Consider the following 23,848-nt stretch of genomic DNA (forward strand, 5'->3'; position numbering starts at 1 on the left):
TCGGAAGGATTGTTCATCATTAGTTTATGTTACCTAATGTATAACACTACATTAAGCAACGCAACCTTATTGTAAAGTGTTACTAACGCAATTACATTGGTGAACATCACACTTAAAATGCACAAGGTTATCTTTGAATTTATATTTAATAAAACTAGTAATATCATAAATAAAAAGAAATAAAAGCAGTTACAGGTCTTTTAATGTGATTATCAACCCAAACTTACACCGACTACCCTGACTTCTTTATCAAGATCACAATATTTACAGTGAGCCCCATTTACACACTGCAAACCATACACAGTGATATGAGCTCAGCTGAAACACGGCAGGTTGGCAGTTGAAGCTTCATCATCAACTGCGTGTCAGCCATTGATATTCATGACCGTAAGAGTCTGCTCACCCTCGCTCGCTCCGGAGCTCCCAGCTGCCACACACGTTGCGGCAGAGACTCAAACGTCTGTTTCAATTTCTACACTCCTCTTCCCAACAGCTCCCCTGGGACCAATCATTAGCTACAGCAGACAGCTGGGGGTCGAAGGATGCTGGAGAATACTCTTTATACATACACATGCACAAGCTATCGCACATGCAAAACACACACGCTATTTACTGTGCGTAGATGAGGGCCCATCATGCGTGTTGTGAGGTAGCGTCACATGTGTGTAGGTTGAGGTTAACTGCGTCGAGCTGCCCTTCATCCTGACGCCAGACTTCTGAAGCCCCACAATGAATCATGTGAACGTTTGTTACACATGTTTAACCTTACAAAAAATGCATTACAGGGTACAGCATGCGTGTTCCCTGCGTTCAAAACCATGACCTTTTCTGCTGCTTTTCCACTGAGGATATGGTTATACATTTATTTATTATACTTAAGTTATACCAGTATTTACATAATTGCACTTTAAAGAAAGCCTTGCCTTCAAAGTAAAAAAAAACATTTTATTATTATAGGAGCACATCTAAAAAAAGAATCCATGTTATTGTCGGTGTGTCAATTAATCAACAAATAAATTGTACCAATGCACCTTGATTTGTTGAAATTGTTAACTAATAACTAATTGGTATGAAAAATAATTAGTTGTATACTTAAACTGTTGACAGTATCACAAGATATATAGGTGTGTAAATAATAACAATAAAAAAAAGAGTAATACTTGCTATAAAATAATATACTATATATTAAGGCTATTAAAAGATTAGATTAGATTAGATTAACTTTATTGATCCCCAAAAGGAAATTCACATGCCACAGCAAGCTCAACACACACAATAATAAATAGTATAAAAATACAAAAATTAATCACGATTAATCGCTTACAAAATAAAAGTTTGTGTTTGCATAATATATGTGTGTGTTTTCTATATATAAATACACAGACATTCATGTATATATTTAAGAAACATTTACATGTGTATATGTATAATTAATAATAATTAAACAAATTTATATATATATAAAATGCATTTCTCTTAAATGTATACATGTATGTGTGTATTTGTATCTGGGCAGAGATTAATCGCGATTAATCGCATACAAAATAAACAGGATTTTTTTGCATAATATATGAGTTTGTGCTGCAGTTGTTGTTATTATTATTATAATACTTATTTTATATACATAAATATTTATTTATATTTTTATATATTCTGTATGATATATAAATAAAAAAATTAATAAAAAAATATATATAAATATTATATATATATGCAAACAATCACTTTTATTTTGTATGCGATTAATCGCGATTAATCTTTGCCCAGCACTAAAATATACATAATAATTACACACAGTTTACACATATAAATTAGCCTATGCACAACACAAACTTTTATTTTGTATGCGATTAATCGCGATTAATCTTTTGACAGCCCTACTGTATAAATAAATACAAAAGATATAAAATAAAAATATACATCTATATATAAATAAACACACATTTAGTTGGAGGCAAGGGGCGTGGTGTAACCAAGCTACTTTACCATCAATCTTAATGGCAAAGCAAGAAGATCGAAAGAAGAAATTACCAAATGTTTATTTTATTTAATGCTTATTTAACAATAAATGCAATTGTCGAAATCTTAAACGTGTCTGTGCGCAAAACCTGGCGGTAACTTCACCGTTTTTTCTAATACTGCAGCAATAATACGAGGAACATGGAAAAATCTCTGTAAAACGCAAAGTAACTCATTACAGAGTCTGAGTTGAGATAAGGTAAATCGAAATATGTGAGATGTCTGAGAGCATTTACAGTTTAATCTGAGCTCTTCAGGTAGCAGTAGGAAATAAGGTGGTCAAGCTAACCTGCGATTAGTGAGCGTTACGTCCCCGCAGGATGCTGTACGAGGGCTGAGAAGATTGTAGGGTGTGCATTAACTCATTTCTTAATAGCTCTCCGTTTTCTTTGCAGTACGTGAGAAGAAACTTCTATGTATCGCAGCGGCTAATTCGAGTGCTGCCGGGTGCGGACGGTAATTTTTGACGAAGACGGCGACCCCCCCTCCGCTCCAACCCCTTGACACGGCAGTGAGCGAGCAGCCCCCGTCCGTAATCAATGCCAATGGCTGCAATTAACCATGAAAAAAACGTGCCGAACACAATCACCACTTCCTTATTATTGTCAATTAGAGAGCGCTAATCAAGGCATGGGCAGGCACACGCCGCTGCTCTCTACAAACGAAATGTCAAACTTCATTACAGCCAAGAGCGGAGAATCAAACTCCCCGCTCCCGCTGCCTCCTCCAACTCCACGGGGGTGAAATCTTCTCCGCCCCTGAATGACGACAGACTTCAGATTACACAGAAGCCTAATCTACAGACTAACTTAACGTATTTCTCGCCTGCGAGGACATTTATGTAACGTTATGCTATTTTACGAACTGTCAAGAAACGTTCAAGTCTTAATTTACAAAAAATATACGTATATATGTAACATTATTGTCTTACAAAATAAATTTAAATATAAAAATTAAATTAAATATAAAAATTAAATTAAATATAAAAATTAAATTAAATATAAAAATTAAATTAAATTAAATTAAATTAAATTAAATTACAGAGAGAAGCTTGACATGAGGGTACGACTATGATTGCATTTGCACGTCACTATCATACGAGGGCTTTTTCACCTGTTCAAAACGAATGTAACCAAGAAAAGAGCCGTAATTTAATCACAAGCAAAGCTATCAGTATTCAGATGCTGTAGCTATCTCAACATCATCTCACGGTCTTGTAAATGAGAGCATTGCTTAAACAATATGGAAATAGTTACTTGGCATCTGATTGTTTGAGGATATTATCAGTCTATGGTTTCTCATCTGAACTGATCCTCTGGATCACCTTCAAACCTCATCTAGGATGCCAGCGGGGCAGAAATTGATGACTGGGGTTTGGCTAAAGACTATTTAATGCCAAAACATCCAGTATAGTTCAAAGTGAGTAACCATGCTAAGCCATCTGTACTTTTATGTAAAATGCACTTTCTTTCCCCTTTATTGTGACCTTTAAATGAAAATGCTGTTTTTAAAGAGGCCGATTGTAACAGGTCATCGAGAAAATGCTTTTGTCCAATCCTGATACAGCTAAAACTCTTTAAGCATGTGTGCTTGCTTGTGTGACAATAACTATTTTACGCCAGGGACTAATGAAGTGCTTTGTCTCTCTCGAACACACACGCACACACATACGCAGAGCTCATTTTGAGTCTACGGCCGCTTTGAGTAATTCTCCTTTAGGATGTGGAGCTGATGGATGCAGACGGGGGGCCGATGGCGGAGCGGGGCTGAAATTGATTGTTCGACAAGCGGGGACGAGCAAAGAAGGGCGAGTGTCGCGCGGCATCGTGTTCTGTCTGCGACACCACGGGGCCACGCGGCGGGGCCTCCATTTGGCTCGTAAAGAGCGCTCTTTAAACTAGCGGGGCCCCTGGGACCCTAACAGAAGGAGGGGGAAGGAGAGGAAGAGAGAGAGAGAGGACGAGAGACGGAAACGTAGAGATCGAGAAAGCGAGGGCGGGGGGGTTGAAAGCGAGCAGCCGCTAATGAGAACGACAAGTGCGCGAACATGCATGGAAATGACTGTTATTGTGTTGATGCGTATTTAAGTGCTTTTTTACTGCCAGCCGACAAAAAGAGGGAAATAACCAGTGATGAATGTTGTCCCCGTAAAGCATTCATTTTCCGACGCGGGAGGGGAAAAAAAGAAGTGGTGAAGATGGGAAAAAAATGTGCAGCGTTGTTACGCCCGGCAAATATATTATTTGACTTCACTCAAGTGTACTGACAGGATGAAAGAGAGAGAGAGAGAGAGAGAGAGAGAGAGAAAGAGAGAGAGATATTATTATTTGGTGGGCATTGTTACTGTGGGTGGCCATACCAGAGTTGGGATCAAAGCCGCAATTACTGAATTATCTTGATTAGCTCTTTAACGGCACAACCAAACAAGCTACTGACATCACCATGGTAACCATAGTTTCGGGCAAAATGCTGCGTTTACTATAATAATTGTCAATGCGGTAAAACCGTAATGCATTTATATTGGATACATTTACTTTAAAATTCATTAATGTAAAATTAATGTTCCGCTAACACAATGTTTTGCTAACTGATTGTGTCAATTTTCTCAATCTGCATCATTGGTGGCCACTGCGTTGATAGTAACTAAGGTGAACTACTTGACAGAAACTGTGGTTATGCTTGGTAAATTTTTTAACACTTGAATTGCAATCAAAGCGGCAATTACTCAATTAACCTAATTAGCGATCAGATCTTTAACAGCACTGCCACAAAACCAGTAAATGGCTATGAAAGATGGCTTAAGGTTCTCACATTTGCATGGTTATCTTTCAGAATATTTACATTTTTAACTTTTCCTTAATGATAGTAAAGAACAGTAACGGCTAATGCAACGCTACCACGTTTTTTATGCACAGCACTGACTATTGTTAAAAACAACAATAGGCTTTTTTTGCTAAACATTACACAAACAATCTGGAAAATATGTCTCATAATATCTTTTTCTCGAGAAAGTTGACTGCAGTAGGAACTCAAGGCAATATCTATGAAATTTTAAAGGCACACCATGGAACTTTTTGGCTACTAGACATGCTAGACATGTATTTTTCACGTCTAGCGCCCCTAGAGGCCACAAGCGCCGCAGCACTGTCGCAAAGGAAAAAAAGACAACTCTTTAGGTCACAAGGTGTGCCTTCCAGGATGTGTCATATAACATAATTTCATGTTTTTTTTTATAAAACGCCCAAAAAAAATCGCATAGCTCACGTTTACAAGCCAGTTGTAACGTTGGTTGCTTGGTTAAAGTTTTTATTTAAAAAAATATTGCCCTAAAGGGGAATCAAACCCGGATCGCCCGTGTTGTAGGTCCATGACGCCACCACGGCCCCACAATGTCACATGATATAAGTCTCTCTCTAAACTCTCCAAGTAGCCTCCAATAAAATTTACGTAAAATAATAGTGTTCGGGCACCAGACAGGACTTATACATGCAAGCATTATAATATTACCTACTATTACAAAAGCATGAGGGCCAAGTCAGCATCGGTCAGAAACCCCTCCTCCTTCTTTAGTTAACACCAGTGAGCGAACGCTGGCCCAATATAATTGATCCTTGTCCTTCTTTTTATTCTGTCACTCTCCTCTTTCTCTTTCTGGTCTCCTCCGACAAAACATTGGGTTTCTTTTTCTTAGTTGCTGCTTTAGCCATGACAAAAACATCAGGAAAATAAATAGTTGCGCTCTCATGTCCGAATTTGAGAAAGTGGAGAAAGTGCCGTATGCCGTAAAGCAGATTTTTGTAGTTTTTTGTTTTGTGCTCGGGATACTACCCGAAACCCCAAGTTTAAAAGTATGAGTAAAAGCGATACAGACCTCGTCAGGTTATGGTGGACATGTCATTCAACCTATTTTAAATCGATGTACCATCACAAGGGTCTTGAAAATATATTATGAAGGTTGAAAAACTACAAAGTGTCACTTTAAGGTATTCAACTAACCTAGCTTGTTGTTTTATTATTTAAATGTCTGTGTATAGCAATCTGCATATGCGATGAACATCGGTCATGCTTATCTATGGTAGCTTTTTTGAAGGCATCGTAAGTTAAAGGGATAGTTCACTCAAAAATGAAAATTCATGTTCTCACCATCAGCATCTTTTTTCTGATAAACACAAAAGAAGATATTTTGATGAATGATGGTAAACACACAGCAGATAATGACCATTGGCTTCCATAGTAGGGAAAAAATATTTTGGAAGTATTATGATAAATGATAAAGAAAATATTTTGATAAATGATGGTAAGCACACAGCTGATTTTAACCATTGACTTCCATAGTAGGAAAAACAAATATGATGGAATTCAATGGGCTCACCTGTGTGCTTACAATCATTTATCAAAATATCTTCTTCATCATTTATCACAATACTTCCATAACATTTGTTTTCCTACTATGGAAGTCAATGGTATCTTCAAAATATCTTTGAAAATAAATTCATACAGGTTTAGAACAACACGTGGATGAAAAAATGATGACAGAATTTTCATTTTTGGGTGAACTATCCCTTTAAACATCTTTATTTCATAAAGTCCACTCACAAGACCCATAAACCATTTGCGTTTTTGCAAACAGGGATGAAGTTTTTTGTGGGCGGAGCCCAACTGGTGGCAGAAAGTGACAGCTCTGCAGTAGTGATGTGAAGTGTTTTAGCGTTAAACTGTGATTTTTATGGATCTGGTGTTCTGTCGAAGTCTGAACACGAAGTTCTTATAACGTTTTCATCACGTTACATTTATTTTCATCAGTGCATATTTTTACATAAAGTGGAGAACCACAGACCATATCGAACTATAACCTGAAATATGCTAAACGCCTATTAAAGCTGAACTCAAGGAAAAAATTAGATTATATTGTTAAGATATCAAAGCTAAAGCTAAATTTGTGCGATGTTCCTCTGACCTGCTGTGGTGTTGGAGCTGATAACTGCTTCATTCCACTGTTCAGCGCTGGACACAGAAAAAGACCTCTGGTGCATCCCGTCTTTACTGGACCCCAGAGCCACCGCAGCCGCCGAGCCACCCGACTGCAGAGAGCTGCTGCTGTTTGAGTGAGGTGTACCTGAGACAACAGAGAGACACATACTTGTTAAAACACAGTCGGGACATGGGTCAAACACTACAACCGGACGTAGCACACATTGGCTGTTTACATGCACATAATTTTGTCAATCCGAGTAAATTTAATACGATTGAAGGTTACGACAATACAGTTTACATGCACCCTAAACAATAAATGTTCGTTTACATGAACATTCTATATAATCTGAATCGAACGTCTGCACAACCGCACAGCCAGGGTTGCAAGTTTTGCGTATCAAAACCAGCCCAATGGACATTCAAAACAAGCCCTAAAGCATCCCAATGACTATTCACAGCCCAAATAACAATAACTAAATCAAAGAAATCCTTTCATCTTTCACCACAGAATTTTTTTTTATTAATTCTTTAAACCAAATTTACAGTCCGTAAAAAAGCAGAGGACTTGGCAAAGCAGCGCACAGCATCTCATGTCGAGTTCCCGCTTAATCTCTGGATAAATGTCAAAGTTAAGTTGGATCCGTTCAATCTGATTGAGCCATCAATAGAATTACAAACAGATTATTTGGTTGCATGTAAACGTAGCTAGTGTGCCATGAAGAAAACTGGTGCTAAACAGCACCATAAGCTCGTAATCATATGGGAACCATTTTTAGTGCTATAAAGCACCTATGAAGAACCATACAGGGGTAATATAGCACCACTATAGCACCACATATGGTTCTACACAGGTGCTACACAGGCATGTGTGTGCCTTGGGTTTGAATCCAACACAATGAGCTATACAGGAGCACCATTATATTACGCCTCCTATACAAATATAATAATATATAATGTATATCACCATGCTAAAAAAAAACATGTCTACTGCAGTTATTGTCACATATTACATTTACAGATATTTTTATTAAAGTAAGTGTGTTTCCTGCTATTAACCCATGACCTTTGCGCTGCTAACACAAAGGTCTACCAGCTGAGCTACAGAAACATTGTTTTTTGTTTATAACACTATACAAATCATACTATTATTATAATATGAACTAAAAAATAAACAAGAAGAAAAATTTTACAGATGAATCCAAAAAGCAATCCAGGTCAGGTTGAGAGCCATAAAGTATATAAGTCGAAGTTACGCTTAAAGTGTGGCTAAGATGTTTAAGTACTCTTCCTGTATTTTTCTGACTGCAGTCATCTCATCGTGATGCACTAGCACTCTTTCTCTGTCTCTCTCTCTCTCTCACCCGTCTCCCTCTCCGCTTCTGCCACTAATTAGCCCTTAATTAACAAGATACACTCGGAACAGTAATTAGCTCTCCCCCTCTCTCCGCCCGACATATCCATCTCTCCCTGCAGTGTCGTCGTGCTGACGGCCCACCCTGGCTTCAATCAGCAGATGCCCCACGCCGGTCGCTCATTCACCCGCCCGCCCCCTCATGTTTCAGAAAAACAGCATCTCTGTTTCATACATATCAAAGCTAATATTGAAATCTCTGAGGTTTAGACATATATGTATTTAGAAATGTTATGAAAATTTCTATGACTTTAGTTAACTTAAATCTAGATTGTGTGAAAAATAATAAAATGCATTATTATATTAACATTATAAAATCAAGTGTAATCTAGGCACAGATTCATCCGTTTGTAGCCAAATTTGTCACCACTTGATGTTCTGCGTAAAATTTGAACCCGTTCACTCACTTCAGTATTATATCGTGTCATTATTTTCTTTTGGAGTTTGCTTTTAAATGACTTCAGACTTTACATTGTAAAAACATTGTTTGTGTTCTCTTCAATAGTATTTCATTTTCAAATTGGATTTCTATTGCTTTTATACCCTTCCTAAGCAGCACTTTACACAATGTAATTAGATTTTACTACTTTCCTTCTTCAGTTCCCTGAGGCTTGAAAGAAACACTGAAAGAGATATTTAAAGAAACACTAAAAAAGAAAGAAATACTGAATACTTCAAATATTTCTTATTCTTTAAAAAAATGTGCCATCGGATTGACCTACGGTCTTTATCATTTAAATCAGAAAAATGAATCGTATTAAAGTTTGGCTCGTGGAAATCCATGCAAACATCCGTGACTGTTTAGCATAAACCCAGTGCGCCGCGAACTCTGCCAAAACTTAAAAACCACACAGAAAACATTTATATTTTATTTACTAGGCTCTAATGCATTTCACAGTGGGACTAAACTTTTCTCCGTTGTTTTTCCCTTCATGCAATTTCTCCTTTTTTCCTCGACACGACTCTCGGCGGCGCTGATTTGAAGCATGCTAATTTAGCAAGTATGCCACAGCGTGATGCTGAAGCTGTAGCGCTCTCGCCCTGCAAGAGACGCCCTTCCCCTATGGGGAGCGCAAGATTAATATTCTCGCACCCAACAAGATAATTACTGATACTAATTAGACATGATTATGTGAATTTGATACACTTATTACTCTCGCTAATGGTTAGGACGCATTAGGCTAACAAGAGTCTGTTCTTGCAGTTTACTTTAGCGTCTGGCAAAAAAACCCCGCCTTGACACAATCAGAAGTAATTCGCGAGTAATTGAAAGAATAGAGGGTATTCTTATATTTGTCTATTCGGAGGCACGTAATCACTACGGTATTGTTGAAGAGAGGATTTTATTCATTCTGTCATAATATTGCCCCTGACTAGTAAATGACAGAATTAAATAAAGCACAGTTATTACTCGGATCGATGCCGTGCGATATTGGCATCCTGCGGATGAGGTAATTATTGTCTATTGTTTTAAAGCAGACTGCTTATGAGCCATGTTAATAAACCTGATATTCCTTTATTGCTCCATTATAAGCTGCAGCAATGTACTTACACATACCTGACATTATTGAAAGATTCCCTAAACCTTTTGGTACAATATAATATTTAGAAACACGGTTGTATTTGTTAACATGCATTGCTAATGCACAATGAACTATAATAAATGCTGATTAGTTTATGTAATTATAAAAGGACAGAGTAATGGCACCACACATCAATTATCAGCACAAACATTTTCATCTGAATATCCTTCAACAAAAATCAACTGCATTCAACGTCTAAAGCAAACAAAAAAGGTCCAACGTGACTCTTACGACATATTGTCACACTTTATTTACGATTACACTTTGCCTCCTATGGTATAAAAAAAAGAAAAATAAGCCCCTAACCATGCCTCATCTCCATCAAGATTTCAACAATCACCGCTAATTGTCAAATTTGATGCTAATGATTGATGAATTAAACATGTCTCTATCAATTAGTCCCCAGAGAACAATTCTGCATAAAAAAGGGGATAATGCAATTACAATGCGAAGAAAATCAGACGTGAGCGCGGGGCAGCGACCGTACGTCGGATCTCCCGCCACTTCACAGGCGTCGAAAGTAACACGCCGAGCCAGACTGACACAAAATGACCAAGCAGGGATGTACCGATATAAAATTTCTATGCCGATACCAATATGATTAGTTAGAAAGACGTCTAACAATACAGAAATTATTATTTTGTGAAATCCTAGACGTGCACAACGTACAAACTGCAATTTATCTGCCAATGTCTATACCGATTATAGGCCGATACATTAGTGCATTACCTGGGTCATTCTACAGTGATGGAAATTTGCTTAAATGAACTTCTTTCAAATACCCAAAACTTCTTTTACAGCATTAATTAACTTGTCAAATCTATGAATCCGCAAAACGGGGAGCTTAATCTATTTTTAACTTTTTAATACATTTTAATAATAAATCCACGAGTCATTTATTTGTCATTGGTGTTACCTGTGATTTAAACAACATTAATGTTGATACTAAATATTTTTTCTCATTACAGCTTGTGTATTTAGTTAAAGGTTGAGTAGAGGAATGATAACAGCAAGAAAAATAACTGATTATTAATATTTGTTTAATCAACTTCTTCATCTTTACCCAGCATTGTTTGAAATTATTTGATTCTCAGTTTGACGTTTTTCTTTAAAACCAACAAAAACAAAAATATTCAACCAAAAAGGCTTTGATGCAAAGACTGAAACATCAACAATGTCTTACATCCCATATCAACAACAAAATATTACTAGAAAGTACAAGAAAATACATTCATAACACCAAACTTGGTTTAACACCAATGGCACAAAGTAACACCAATGACAAAATTAGAATATAATAATAGATAATAAATATGATAAAACTTACAAACTTTCATAAAATTTTCCATCATGTTTTGTTTTTATGCTTTTATGTTGGTCAGTTAAAGGAATAGTGGTTAGGAAGTACTCATTAGAGAAGTAACACTAATGACGGTAACACCAATGACAATTTACAGAAAAAAATGAATATTTTAACAAAATGGCTGCCATTAGCCATGTGCTATTTCATCAGAGATGTAACAATCACATACTTAGTCAGTATAATGTATTTTTATGTAAAGATCTTAACACTCCCAGCTATAAAAAAGAGTAACACTAATGACATCCAAAAAATCTTCAATCTCAAAATTCTTAGATATATCATGATATTTTAGACAAATAAGGTAAGACATCTCACCAACCTTTTGCCTTCCTCCACTGCACTTCTCCCACTGACCTCTTGACCCATAAAAAACTTCAAAGAGCTGATGCATTGTTTCAAAATAAAAGTGCTTTTGGTAGGTTAACACCAATGACATAAATTTGGGGGAGAAATATTTATTTGATATTATTCATATTAATAGTGTATTTTTTACCATTTCAGTGTTGTAGTAAATTCATACAGGGTTAAAGGTAAATGTAAATTAGATTTTTTTTAATAAAAAACATGGTTTTAAATAATAATAAGTACACAGTTCAACTTCCATGTATGATCAAAGGGACAGGGCAATTGTCAGGACCAGACATTAAAAAAAAAGTTTTAAAAAAGGAAGAAAATAATAAAATTACATAAATAAACTCTCTCATCATGTTAAGGACAGACTATATTTATTAAATATATATCATTATGGGATTATTCGATCAAATTAAATGATTAAGGGGTCTGCAAAAGCAAGGGACAAGCATTTCCACCTTTTTTGTAAGATGACCCACCTATTTAACTTAAGAAGACATAAGCTATATGTAAACCACTGACATCCCAGAAGCAGTAACCATTGTGATGGTATCAAAACGTTAAAAATGATAACTGATACCATGCTACATATCAAGTTAAGGCGTGCTGTTACTTAAAAAAATGATTTTTCACCAAATGAATTATAAAACCGCTTACAGAAACTTGAAAAAAGGTTTGTTATTACACTAAAGTGATTGATATATCTAATTTTTTATGCATAGGGCTAACAGTTTCGTTCGTATACACAAAACCCTCCCGGCTTTCCATGCGTGCTTTATGGATAAGAGTTAGGGTCCTGGCGAAGGCAGGCCTGAGGTTGTGGTGTTAAGTAGAGGCGATGGATTAGCAGGGGGTGGTGAAGATTTCTCCTCATCTTTTCTCGTTTCTCTCGCCGAGCGCTGTCAGATGGCTGATGAGCCATGGAGCGAGTCCTGACCCTCTGAGCCGCGCGGCCATTATATACAAGTGTGCAGATAATGAAGCATCAATGCTAATGTTGAAGAGAGGAAGGGGGGTTTGTTAGATCATCTGCTGCTCAGGTCAAAGCGAAACGCCCTTACAAACTGACAGCTGCCTGCTGGAAACGATCTTTGCTCTTTTTGGAAGAGAAACAGATAATATTGTTTCTGTTAGCGTAAATGAAAACTGCTCTCGTAGCTAAATGTTTGCCGGAATTTGATACGAGTCAGATGATCGAAATATTGCGATAATCACTAGACCAGTATTTGCAACTTTTGGCTTTTAGTATTCGTGACTCAAAGCCATCGTACGTGGAGCTAAGCGGCGTCTGTTCGATGTCAAGCGGTGTATTGGATAATCAGCGTTTGAAGCGTAATACTAAACATCATATTCCATTTTCTCATATAAAAGCAGCGCGTCTCAAATGATTGCACCATTATCGTAAGGCTAACACACGTAGTGTTGTCATTTAAGGAGATTCAGACAATGAAGTGTTGGATGAGTATATTTCTACATCCAGGCACATTAATTTTAAGGAATTGTGAACGTTCTTCAGGTTAACAGTTTTTCTGAAGGCCGATGCTGAAACTATATCTAGAGTGCAGTGTGGCCAATTCGTAGATATTTGTAGATGTATAGTACGTACAATACAAAGTAATGTTAAAACCAAGATATTAAATGTCTAAGTGTAAAAGAACAAATTCACAAATAAAAATATAGCAAATGTTGTTTCCATTATATCGCATTTGGGTAATACAAATGAATGAAAACAATAACAGTATAGATAGACAGAACATTAGACAGACAGATAGACAAACAAACAGATAGGCAAACAGATAGTAAGATTGATAGTTAGACAGACAGACGAGGTAGAAAGTCTGGAAGAAAAACAGACATATAGATAGACAAACAGACAGACAGACAGACAGAAAGTAGATGGTTAGACAGAAAAACAGACCTATAGATAGACAAACTGACAGACAGACAGACAGACAGACAGAAAGACAGACAGTAAAATAGATGGTTAGACAGAAAAACAGACCTATAAATAGACAGACAGACAGACAGACAGACAGTAAAATAGATGGCTGGACAGAAAAACAGACCGAGAGACAGACAGACAGAAAAACAGACAGATAGACAGCCAGATAGATAGTAATAAGAAAGATAGTAATATAGACAGACAGACAGACAGACAGACAGACAAATTGAGAGACAGACAGAAAAATAGATAGGCAGACAGACACAGGCAGACAGACAATAAGAAAGATAGTAATAAAACAGATAGTAAGTTAGACAGACAGACAGACAGACAAACAGAGAGACAGACAGAGAGACAGACAGAAAAATAGATAGACAGAAAGACAGTCAGATAGACAGCCAGACAGATAGTAATAAGAAAGATAATAAGATAGACAGACAGACAAATAGAAAGACAAATAGACAAACAGACAGACAGACAAACAAACAGACAGACATATTGACAGTCAGACAGAAAAATAGATAGACAGACAGACAGACATACAGACAGTCAGTCACAGACAGACAGACAATAAGAAAGATAGTAATAAAACAGATAGTAAGATAGACAGACAGATATAGAGACAGACAGTAAAATAGATAGACAGACAGAAAAACAGACAGACAGACAGACAGATAGTAAGATAGAAAGACAGATAAACAAACAAACAGACTAGACAAATTGGCAGACAGACAGAAAAATAGACAAACCGATAAATAGATAGACAGACAGACAGAAACAGGCAGATAATAAGAAAAATAGTAAGATAGACGACAGATAAACAGGCAGACAGACAGACAAATTGAGAGACAGACAGAAAAATAGATAGATAGACAGACAGACAGCTAGACAGACAAACAGATCGACAGACAGAAACAGGCAGAGAAAAAGAAAAATAGTAAGATAGATAGACAGACAGACAGACAGACAAATTGAAAGACAGCTAGACAGACAGACAGACAGATAGATAGACAGACAATAAGAAAGATAGTAAAATAGATGGACAGATAAACAGACAGACAGACAAATTGAGAGACAGACAGAAACATAGATAGATAGACAAACAGACAGATAGACCGATAGATAGATAGATAGACAGACAGACAGACAGACAGACAGACAGACAGACAGGCAGACAGACAGGCAGACAATAAGAAAGATAGTAAGATAGAAAGACTGATAAAGAGACATACAGACAGACAAATTGAGAGACAGACAAAAAATAAAGATAGACAGACAGCTAGACAGACAAATAGATAGACAGATAGACAGATAGATAGATAGATAGATAGACAGACAGACAGACAGACAGACAGACAGACAGACAGATAGATAAATTGAGATACAGACAGAAAAATAGACAGACAGATAAATAGATAGACAGACAGAAAGACAGACAAACAAACAGACAGACAAATTGAGAGACAGACAGAAAAATAGATAGATAGATAGATAGATAGATAGATAGATAGATAGATAGATAGATAGATAGATAGATAGATAGATAGATAGATAGATAGATAGATAGATAGACATACAGACAGTTAGACAGACAAACAGACCGACAGATAGATAAATAGACAGACAGACAGACAGACAGACATACAATGAGAAAGATAGTAATAAAACAGATAGTAAGATATATAGTCATTCAGATAGACAGACAGACAGACAGACAGAAAATAGATAGACAGACAGAAAGAAAGATACATAGATAGCAAACATACAAACAAACAAACAAACAAACAAAGACACAGACAAATAGACAGACAGACAAATATAAAGACAGACAGACACAATAGATAGACAGACAGACTATGGATAGATGGTTTCATTCAAAGTGACTTAAAATGAAAAGAGCTTTCTTCAAATTCATCAAACATTTAAAAACAGAAAACGCACACTGTCCAATGACAAAGCTAATCACTCCTGTTAATCGTCCAATCAGCCGCAGATCACGACAGACAGCATTAACCTCTAAATGGAGGATCTATCAGTCAATGCATCACTATACTTCAGTATGTCTTCGTTCACAAGGACAGGCGGCAACACCTTCAAAAAGCACATCACAGACAGATGACTTCTGCGTCCTGTAGACTATATGTGAATTAATACAAGCAGCTCTGCGTGACGTTCTGTCTCACACCTTTATACACACACACACATATACACCTCTACAGCAGATATCATTGATTAAACCTGATGGGCAGACCCATTAGCACTCTGATATTATATATCTGTCAGCTGTGAGACAATTGGACGCACGCTTGCAGAATGATCATATTTAAAGCGGTTCCAGTGAATACTTAGCAGAAAGATTAGACCGGGTCTCGTCGAGACAGACTCTTTTACTTGCCGACACATGCGTTCATTCATTTGTGCTCTTTTTACTCCCTCTCTCTCTTTTGCACCCCAATCCAACACACCCCCCAGAGTTCCTAATGGTCTTTAGATCAGGGGGAAGTGTATGAATTACAGACTACAGGAAAAGACAGGGCTCAGCTAGACCACCATGAATGAAAAATTACCCCTTTGTTCCTTCGCATCAATTGCATGCCTAATGAAATCAAAATCAGATTGCATAATCAAGTGTGCGTCCTCCACTCCGCGGAGACCCACTGCGAATCGTAACCTTTTCCCTCTCGAGTGGAAATTAACGCAATTTTCCTCTAACGCGCCTCGGAGTGGATTCGGGAACTGGTAAAACGGACGGGGTAAAATTGAGGCTCGAGCGTTGCGGCAAATTTGTGCAAACCGAAGGTCAGATGCCGAACCTACAACATAACACGGCTGTCATGAACATCAAAGGCCTGCAAATACTTGACACGCAAGATAACGGGTTTAAACATTTAGGCCACATCAACACAAAAACAGAGCTTTCCCAATCCAGTCTTTTATTTTACTTATTCTAAAAAAAATGTCTGTAAACATGGCGTCGTCTCAATGAAACTTGTAGTACTGTAGGGTGTAGTATCAATGTCATATACAGTACACGCCAGACTCACAGCACGAATACTAACAGTAGTCCGCCATTCAAACCCACAATAGTGTTGGGCGATGAGATCGTCCTATCGCCAGGCTGTGAGATCGCCAATACACAATATTATCAGGGGCCGGTGCAGTAGTTTACTCATTTATTTATTTGTTAATTTTTTACTCATTTTTGACAAGTCACTTGATTGGTGGACAAAAAAAGAATCAAGGTCAACATGACGGCAACCTTCTTAAAACTGATGCCATTAATCCGAGCGTGTCATTACGCTCTAAAATTTCCTGTGTGTTTCAAACCCCTGCGCTCGTAACAACCTCTCTATTGCAAGGAAATGTCAGGGCCACGTACATAAGAAGCTCATGTGCAAGGAAGAGTCAGAATCACGCGCATTACAAGTTCAGATGCTAGGAGGAGTCCATGCCGCGCACATTCAGGTCCGAGCAAGAGTCCGCATTACAGCAACACCAAAGAGTTTTTTTTACATTAAAATAACGTTTCCAAAAAAGTTTCAATCGTTCATCCACTCGAAACAGGGTGAACGGCACTTTCACTTTCGCTTTGCAGACTCTATCGGCCAAAACCGCACTAAAGAAGTTTCCAACAGTCGGGTCGCGGTCCTGTAGTTCGAGTGAAAACTACAAAAATTTGCTTTACGGCAGACCTACAATCCAATCAGAGCCAGCTATGCTGCAGTATATACGACAATTCCGCTTCTAACCTGTAGGGGGAGCAAAGAGCAAAAAGTCTTGAGTGTTGCTTTAGGTGTGTGCATATCCGCGTCCGTTAATAGCTCTCTCGCGCACAGTGAAGCCCACAAACCCTCTCATGTGAGGATGTGCATGCTAATTTGAAACTATGATGATGATAATAATAACAACCATCACCAACTATCGTCATAAAAGCATGCTAGTACAATACTATCGCCTATCAGCGTAATCCTAACGCACAACCTTGCAAAGCATAATTCAATTGATTATACACTTGCGCTTTTGTTCGACACATGCGCATTGCGACAATTTGCAATACGTTTCGTGACCTACATACTCCTGTATGCGCATGCATGACCTTTGCGTACAATGTACGCAGGGTTTTAAAAACCCCTAAAGGCCGGGATACACTGCACGATAATTGGCTGTCCCAGACGAAAGATTGCCATCGTGAAACTATCGCCGCGATTTCTGTGATCGTGGCTCTCCATCGGTGGTCCTATGTCATACAGTGAGAGAGGTTCAAAGACGGCCGTTTTCCCGGTCTTGCGTCCAAAGATAGCCTACAATAGTTTTCTGGCAGTGTCAGAAATTCGGCATGAGTACCGCACAGTGTGTTTGCTGCTACGACCTGCCGCTGGTATTTGTTTACCACGAGCGCATGCTGGTGACGTTGCGCAACGCGTGACGCAGCCGCCGAAGCTTCCGTGTCATCATCGTACAGTCTACACGCCTCTCGTACCAGAGTTTAAACGATACATGTCGCACAGTGTGATAAGGTAATGATCTTATAAGAGGACAAAAAATATTGCAGTGTATTCCGGGCTTAAGTACACTCTAAATCTTTTCTGATGACAAAAATTGCATCACACGCACTGTATGCAAACCCGACAATATTTGCCGAAAAAATTTATTATATTTCAGTCTTCATGTGACGTAGCCGTGTCTGACTAGGGTCGAGACGTAAAGTGATGACATCATCGTATCACACAAAACACGTAGTGGCTGTACACATGAATCCGCAAGAGTATCGTGTTCAGATTTTTCCACTCTGGGACGCAGATTAAAAAAATAACGGTTTAAGCTGGACGAAACACTGATACGATACAAATTTTTTATGTATACATAAACGTAAAAAGTTTTTTTATGTCATAATGGTGGTACAAATACTTTATTAATAATTAAATTATTCAAGTCAACATGAGAAAGCATTTAAACAAAATTATTTCAGAGTAAATTTCGATCTGAAACAGAGGAGGGCGGGACTTGATTTTATTCAGAAATTGAGTGGATTGTGAAAAGCAGACATGATAAAATTGGTTTAAAAGGAAGGTTGTTTAAAGAGCACCTGTTGTCCGATTCACATTTTTACATTTCCTTTGGTGTGTGTTAGTACATGTTAACGATTGGCAAAAGGTACAAACCCCTAAGTAAAGATGACGCGAGTTATGGTCTCCAACGTAAATCTCTTTTCTTGGACTACAACAAACGCACGGATTGTAGAAAACATTTTACTTCCTAAGATTGGTGATGTAGTAAAGGCTGACATTATCATAATTCCTCCTGTTAACTCCTGTTAGCAACTGAATCTTTCAAACATGGTAATGACCATCACATTTCCGGCTGACGTCAAAGGTATTCAGGCCAATCACAATGTGCAGATTAGCTGGCCAGTCAGGGACACAGAGCTTTTCAAATCCGTGTTTTTCAGGAAGAGAGGGACATCTGGAGCTACAAAAATTTACGGTATGTGGAAAATAATGTGTTTTTAACCATAAATTACGCGAACACATTGTATTATACCATATACACAAAATAACGTTGTTTATAAAAAATGAAATAGGCGCTATTTAAAATGACATGTGAGGTGTACTATTAAAGATATACAGGGCAAGAGCATACACAGATTCTGCAGATGATTACAATAAAAAACGTGAAATGTGAAATCCAGGTTAAAGTTTCATAATCTTATGATGAGATTTGGAGCATCAAAGTTTGATTTCAATCTTTGACATGATCTAACTCTGTCAATATTTAATATATCAAGATATTTTCTTTACATTATGATGGATGATTTTATGTACCTTACGTTCATCACGTATATATTAGCTACCCAAAGCCATGTGTGAGCTTTACCCACAATTCTCTATTTCTGTTTCTCAATTAAGCCGAAAAAAGTCCAGATGTTCTGACTATTTAAGGTCCAAATGCCTCAAATTGTTCTTCTCAACTTTACCTTCACCATTTCCTCTGTGGTCACAACTACAGGTTAATTAGTCACCAACCTAACACAACCTTCAAGTATCACAGCTTTTGTTACCCAGTTCATTTAACACTGACAACTTCCTTATGTCACCGTGACTAATAAACTCTCTATCCAACACAAGACTCCAGAAAACTGCAATTCCCAGAAGCCCTTGCTGACCTGACTCTAATGTGGCAAAAGCAATTAGCCCAAGCTAAGTGATTTGGAGGTCCAGGTCTGTTATGTTTCCACAGCGCTCATGCCAGCTTGCACGGCCCCTGGAGAAAGGTGTTCCTGGTTTTTATTAATTACACTTGATCTCAATTCCCTAAATACAATTATACCTCTCCAAACCTCTACACTCGCCCTTAAACTCGATCTGAAGTGAATGCTGTAAATCCGCCTGTTCATGCTGGGTGAAATAAAAGCAATGCGTGAAACCCATCAACATTACATACAGATATCAGTGATATCTTGCTAACATAGTGTCTGATTTTTAAACAGCGATTAAGTCTTTGCCTACGGCTATGAGATGTTTTTAATGAGGAAAGGAATTTAAACTTGAAAGGAATTTGGAATAGAAATGAGTTCATTTGTGACATGTCAAATAAAATATTGTAAACACATTACGAAAACATATTTAGCATGAATGCACTTTATCATGACAAAGACTTTAGCTTGGTTTAAGTTGACATATTAATTACAGAATTTGTATTCACACTGAAATAAAACTTTTTCCTTCCTTTGAAATAATGTGAACAATATTTGGACAATATTGGAATAAAGCAAAAATATACACTAGCCAGGTTTAAATGACCCTTCAGGACAAAACACTAAAGATTAAGATATTTCTAATGCCATTTTTTTGGGACAAAGTTCAAACAAAAGCATATCGAGTATATTTAATAAACAACAGCATAAAATAAATTTTATTCCAATACGCAAAGATGCATTAAAAAAACTGGGTTTTTTTAAAAGCTTCATTAAATTCTCATGAAAGCTGAGCTTCAGTTTAACACTTCAAGCATAACTAAACAACATGCAAACAAATTTAATAATACATTTAAATAAAATGCGAAGACATCAGATGTCATGGGGTGGACATCACTTTTGGCCATTATTGTATTTTGTAATTCATGTTGACTAAGAAGTTTTATAAATAAAACTTTTTACACTTACTTGTCGCTCCGATACCAAGCTGTAAGGTGCTGAGGTCTTTGGTCAGTCCGTTGGTTTTCGGGCTGGCTGTAGGGGCGACCGTAGCCACCGCTCTGGGCGGCCGCTTTCCAGGTACCTTCACCGTCGTCCTCAACAAATCGATTTCTTTCCCATGGATATTTTGCATGTAGTCCTGAACAAAGTAAGTAGTACATTAGTTAAATGCTTGGATGTCAGTACAAAACAAACCCACATTGGGTTAGCAGCGTGCAAAAGGTGATGGGTCCGAACCCAGGAACACACAAAAGAATAAAAATGTATACCTTATTATGGGGCATTATTAAGTCAATGCAAAGACACAATCCTAGCACTGGGCGATGCGAATGATGCGAATTGGGTGGCGCGATTACCGCGAAAACACGCGCTATTCGCCTCAAATGCGCCTTTTGTGCAAGTTGAAAATATTTTGCAATAAATTTGCATGACAAAGTTAAATCCCGCTATTCAAGAGCAAGCAACGTGATGCTTCATTAGTACATTAGTTAAATGCTAGGATGTCAGTACAAAACAAACCCACATTGCGTTAGCAGCGTGCAAAAGGTGATGGGTTCGAACCCAGGAACACATAAAAGAATAAAAATGTATACCTTTTTATGGGGCATACACACAAAACGCGAGTTTAACGATTTGCGCGAGTAGATTAGATACAAAGTCAATGCAAAGACACAATCGTCGCACTGGGCGATGCGAATGATGCAAATTGGGTGGCGCGATTACAGAGAAAACACGCGCTATCATTCTCGCACTGGGCGATGCGAATGACGCGAATTGGGTGGCGCGATTGCCGCGAAAACACGCGCTATTCGCCTCAAACGCGCCTTTTGTGGAATTTGAAAATATTTTGCAATAAATTTGCATGACACAAAGTTAAATCCCGCTAATCAAGAGCGGGCAATGTGATGCTACATTAGTACATTAGTTAAATGTTAGGATGTCAGTACAAAACAAACCCACATTGCATTAGCAGCATGCAAAAGGTAATGGGTTCAAACCCAGGAACACACAAAAGAATAAAAATGTATAACTTTTTATGGGGCATACACACCAAACGCGAGTTTAACGATTTGCGCGAGTAGATTACATACAAAGTCAATGCAAAGATACAATCCTCTCCACTGGGCGATGCAAATGACGCAAATTGGGTGGCGCGATTACCGCGAAAACACGCGCTATCGTCCTCACACTGGGCGATGCGAGTGCCGCAAATTGGCTGGCACGATTGCCGCGAAACATGCACTATCGTCCTCGCACTGGGCGATGCGAATGACGCGAATTGGGTGGCGCGATTACCGAGAAAACACGCGCTATCGTCCTCGCACTGGGCGATGCGAATGACGCAAATTGGGTGGCGCAATTACCGCGAAAACATGCGCTATTCGCCTCAAACGCGCCTTTCGCACAAGTTGAAAATATTTTGCAATAAATTTGCATGACACAAAGTTAAATCCCGCTAATCAAGAGCGAGCAACGTGATGCTTCATTAGTACATTAGTTAAATGCTAGGATGTCAGTACAAAACAAACAGACATTGCGTTAGCAGCATGCAAAAGGTGATGGGTTCGAACCCAGGAACACACAAAAGAATAAAAATGTATAACTTTTTATGGGGCATACACACCAAACGCGAGTTCAACGATTTGCGTAAGTAGATTACATACAAAATCAATGCAAAGACACAATTCTCGCAGTGGGACGCAAATTGGGTGGCGCGATTACCGCGAAAACACACGCTATTCGCCTCAAACGCGCCTTTCGCGCAAGTTTAAAATATTTTGCAATAAATTTGCATGACACAAAGTTAAATCCCGCTAATGAAGAGCGAGCAATGTGATGCTACATGATGCTACGCGTTTGGTGTGTACGTAGCATAAGTCACTTTGGATAAAAGCGCCTGCCAAATCCATAAATGTAAACAGATACTGGCCAGAGTAAATTTACATTTATGCATTTAGCTGACGCTTTTATCCAAAGTGACTCACAGTGCATTACAAACAGTGGCGGCTGGTGACTTCTTTTTCGAGGGTGCACGATGCGAAACTCGTCACAACATGTATTTAGCCCGTCATGTGTGTGGCTCGTCATTGAAAAATGTGTTCGGCGCTTTGTGTGTGGCTCGTCATGGCAAAATATGTGTTCGGCACGTCATGTAAACTTATGTGCTTCATGCGTCATATCAAAATACAAGCCTGCTGCAGATGCTTGAAAGGGGTTTATGATAAAAGAGATGCTCACATTTGCCAGATACTCACTTAATCTCATCTGCAATCAGAGTTTAGGGTTAAGTTAGTCACTTGCGAGTATTTTGTGAATGTGAGCGTCTCTTTTATCATAAACCATGCGTGTGCAGCAGACACAACGAACACACAAACACATTTTATATACATTTTTAACAGCATGTGTTTTTTGCTGGGTTCGAACCCATGACTTTTCTTCTGCTAACATAAGTACAAAAAAATAGAGACCTGAAAGTTAAACATGAGTTTTCTAGTGACGCAAAAACTTTTCCGAAGTTTCGTAGGTTTAAAAGCGAAATACGTCAACGAATAAAACCATAGTCCTTAAAAACAACCACAGAGCCCACGCAATCTATTTCACCTGTTTCCATGTTGTTGCAGATGAGCTAAATTAGCATTAATGACTACAAGCAGGCTCATTCCCATTTAATTCGGGCCATTCCATTTTCTTGGGAGTTTGCGTAGCGCAAATGGCTTAAGCCAAGGTGCAAATTACCCTGCTCAGCACAAAAAAGGCGAGCAGAGATTTTGGCCTCGCAAGTCTCCCGCCAACTCCTCTTCACTTTTATTGCGCCCCATAAAGCACTAATTTCTTCAAAAGCCTCTGTACTAATTACCCAGTGAGCGCTCTCATTCCATTTTATTGCTGGAATTAACAGCCAGTTTGAGGCGCAGAAAGCTATTAAGATGTGTGATTAAGCCATATTCAATTAGTTTCTGCAAACAATTTAATTGATGTTGCAGACGGAATTAACAGAAGGGGATTGTGG

At 38.1% G+C, this 23,848-nt stretch overlaps 1 protein-coding gene across 2 annotated transcripts in view; it reads right to left on the reverse strand.

Moving 5' to 3' along the window:
* Positions 1-23,848, reverse strand: part of agap3 (ArfGAP with GTPase domain, ankyrin repeat and PH domain 3) — a 226,151-nt gene that overhangs the window by 46,487 nt on the left and 155,816 nt on the right. For both annotated transcript variants that reach the window (XM_055182407.2, XM_055182406.2), the window contains exons 11-12: positions 20,806-20,977; positions 6,977-7,135 (exon numbers count right to left, since the gene is read on the reverse strand). In XM_055182407.2, the coding sequence (XP_055038382.2) occupies positions 6,977-7,135; positions 20,806-20,977 (331 nt within the window). The remainder of the gene's footprint in view (positions 1-6,976; positions 7,136-20,805; positions 20,978-23,848) is intronic.

This window comes from Misgurnus anguillicaudatus, chromosome 25 (genome assembly GCF_027580225.2).
Source record: "Misgurnus anguillicaudatus chromosome 25, ASM2758022v2, whole genome shotgun sequence".
Taxonomy (NCBI): domain Eukaryota; kingdom Metazoa; phylum Chordata; class Actinopteri; order Cypriniformes; family Cobitidae; genus Misgurnus; species Misgurnus anguillicaudatus.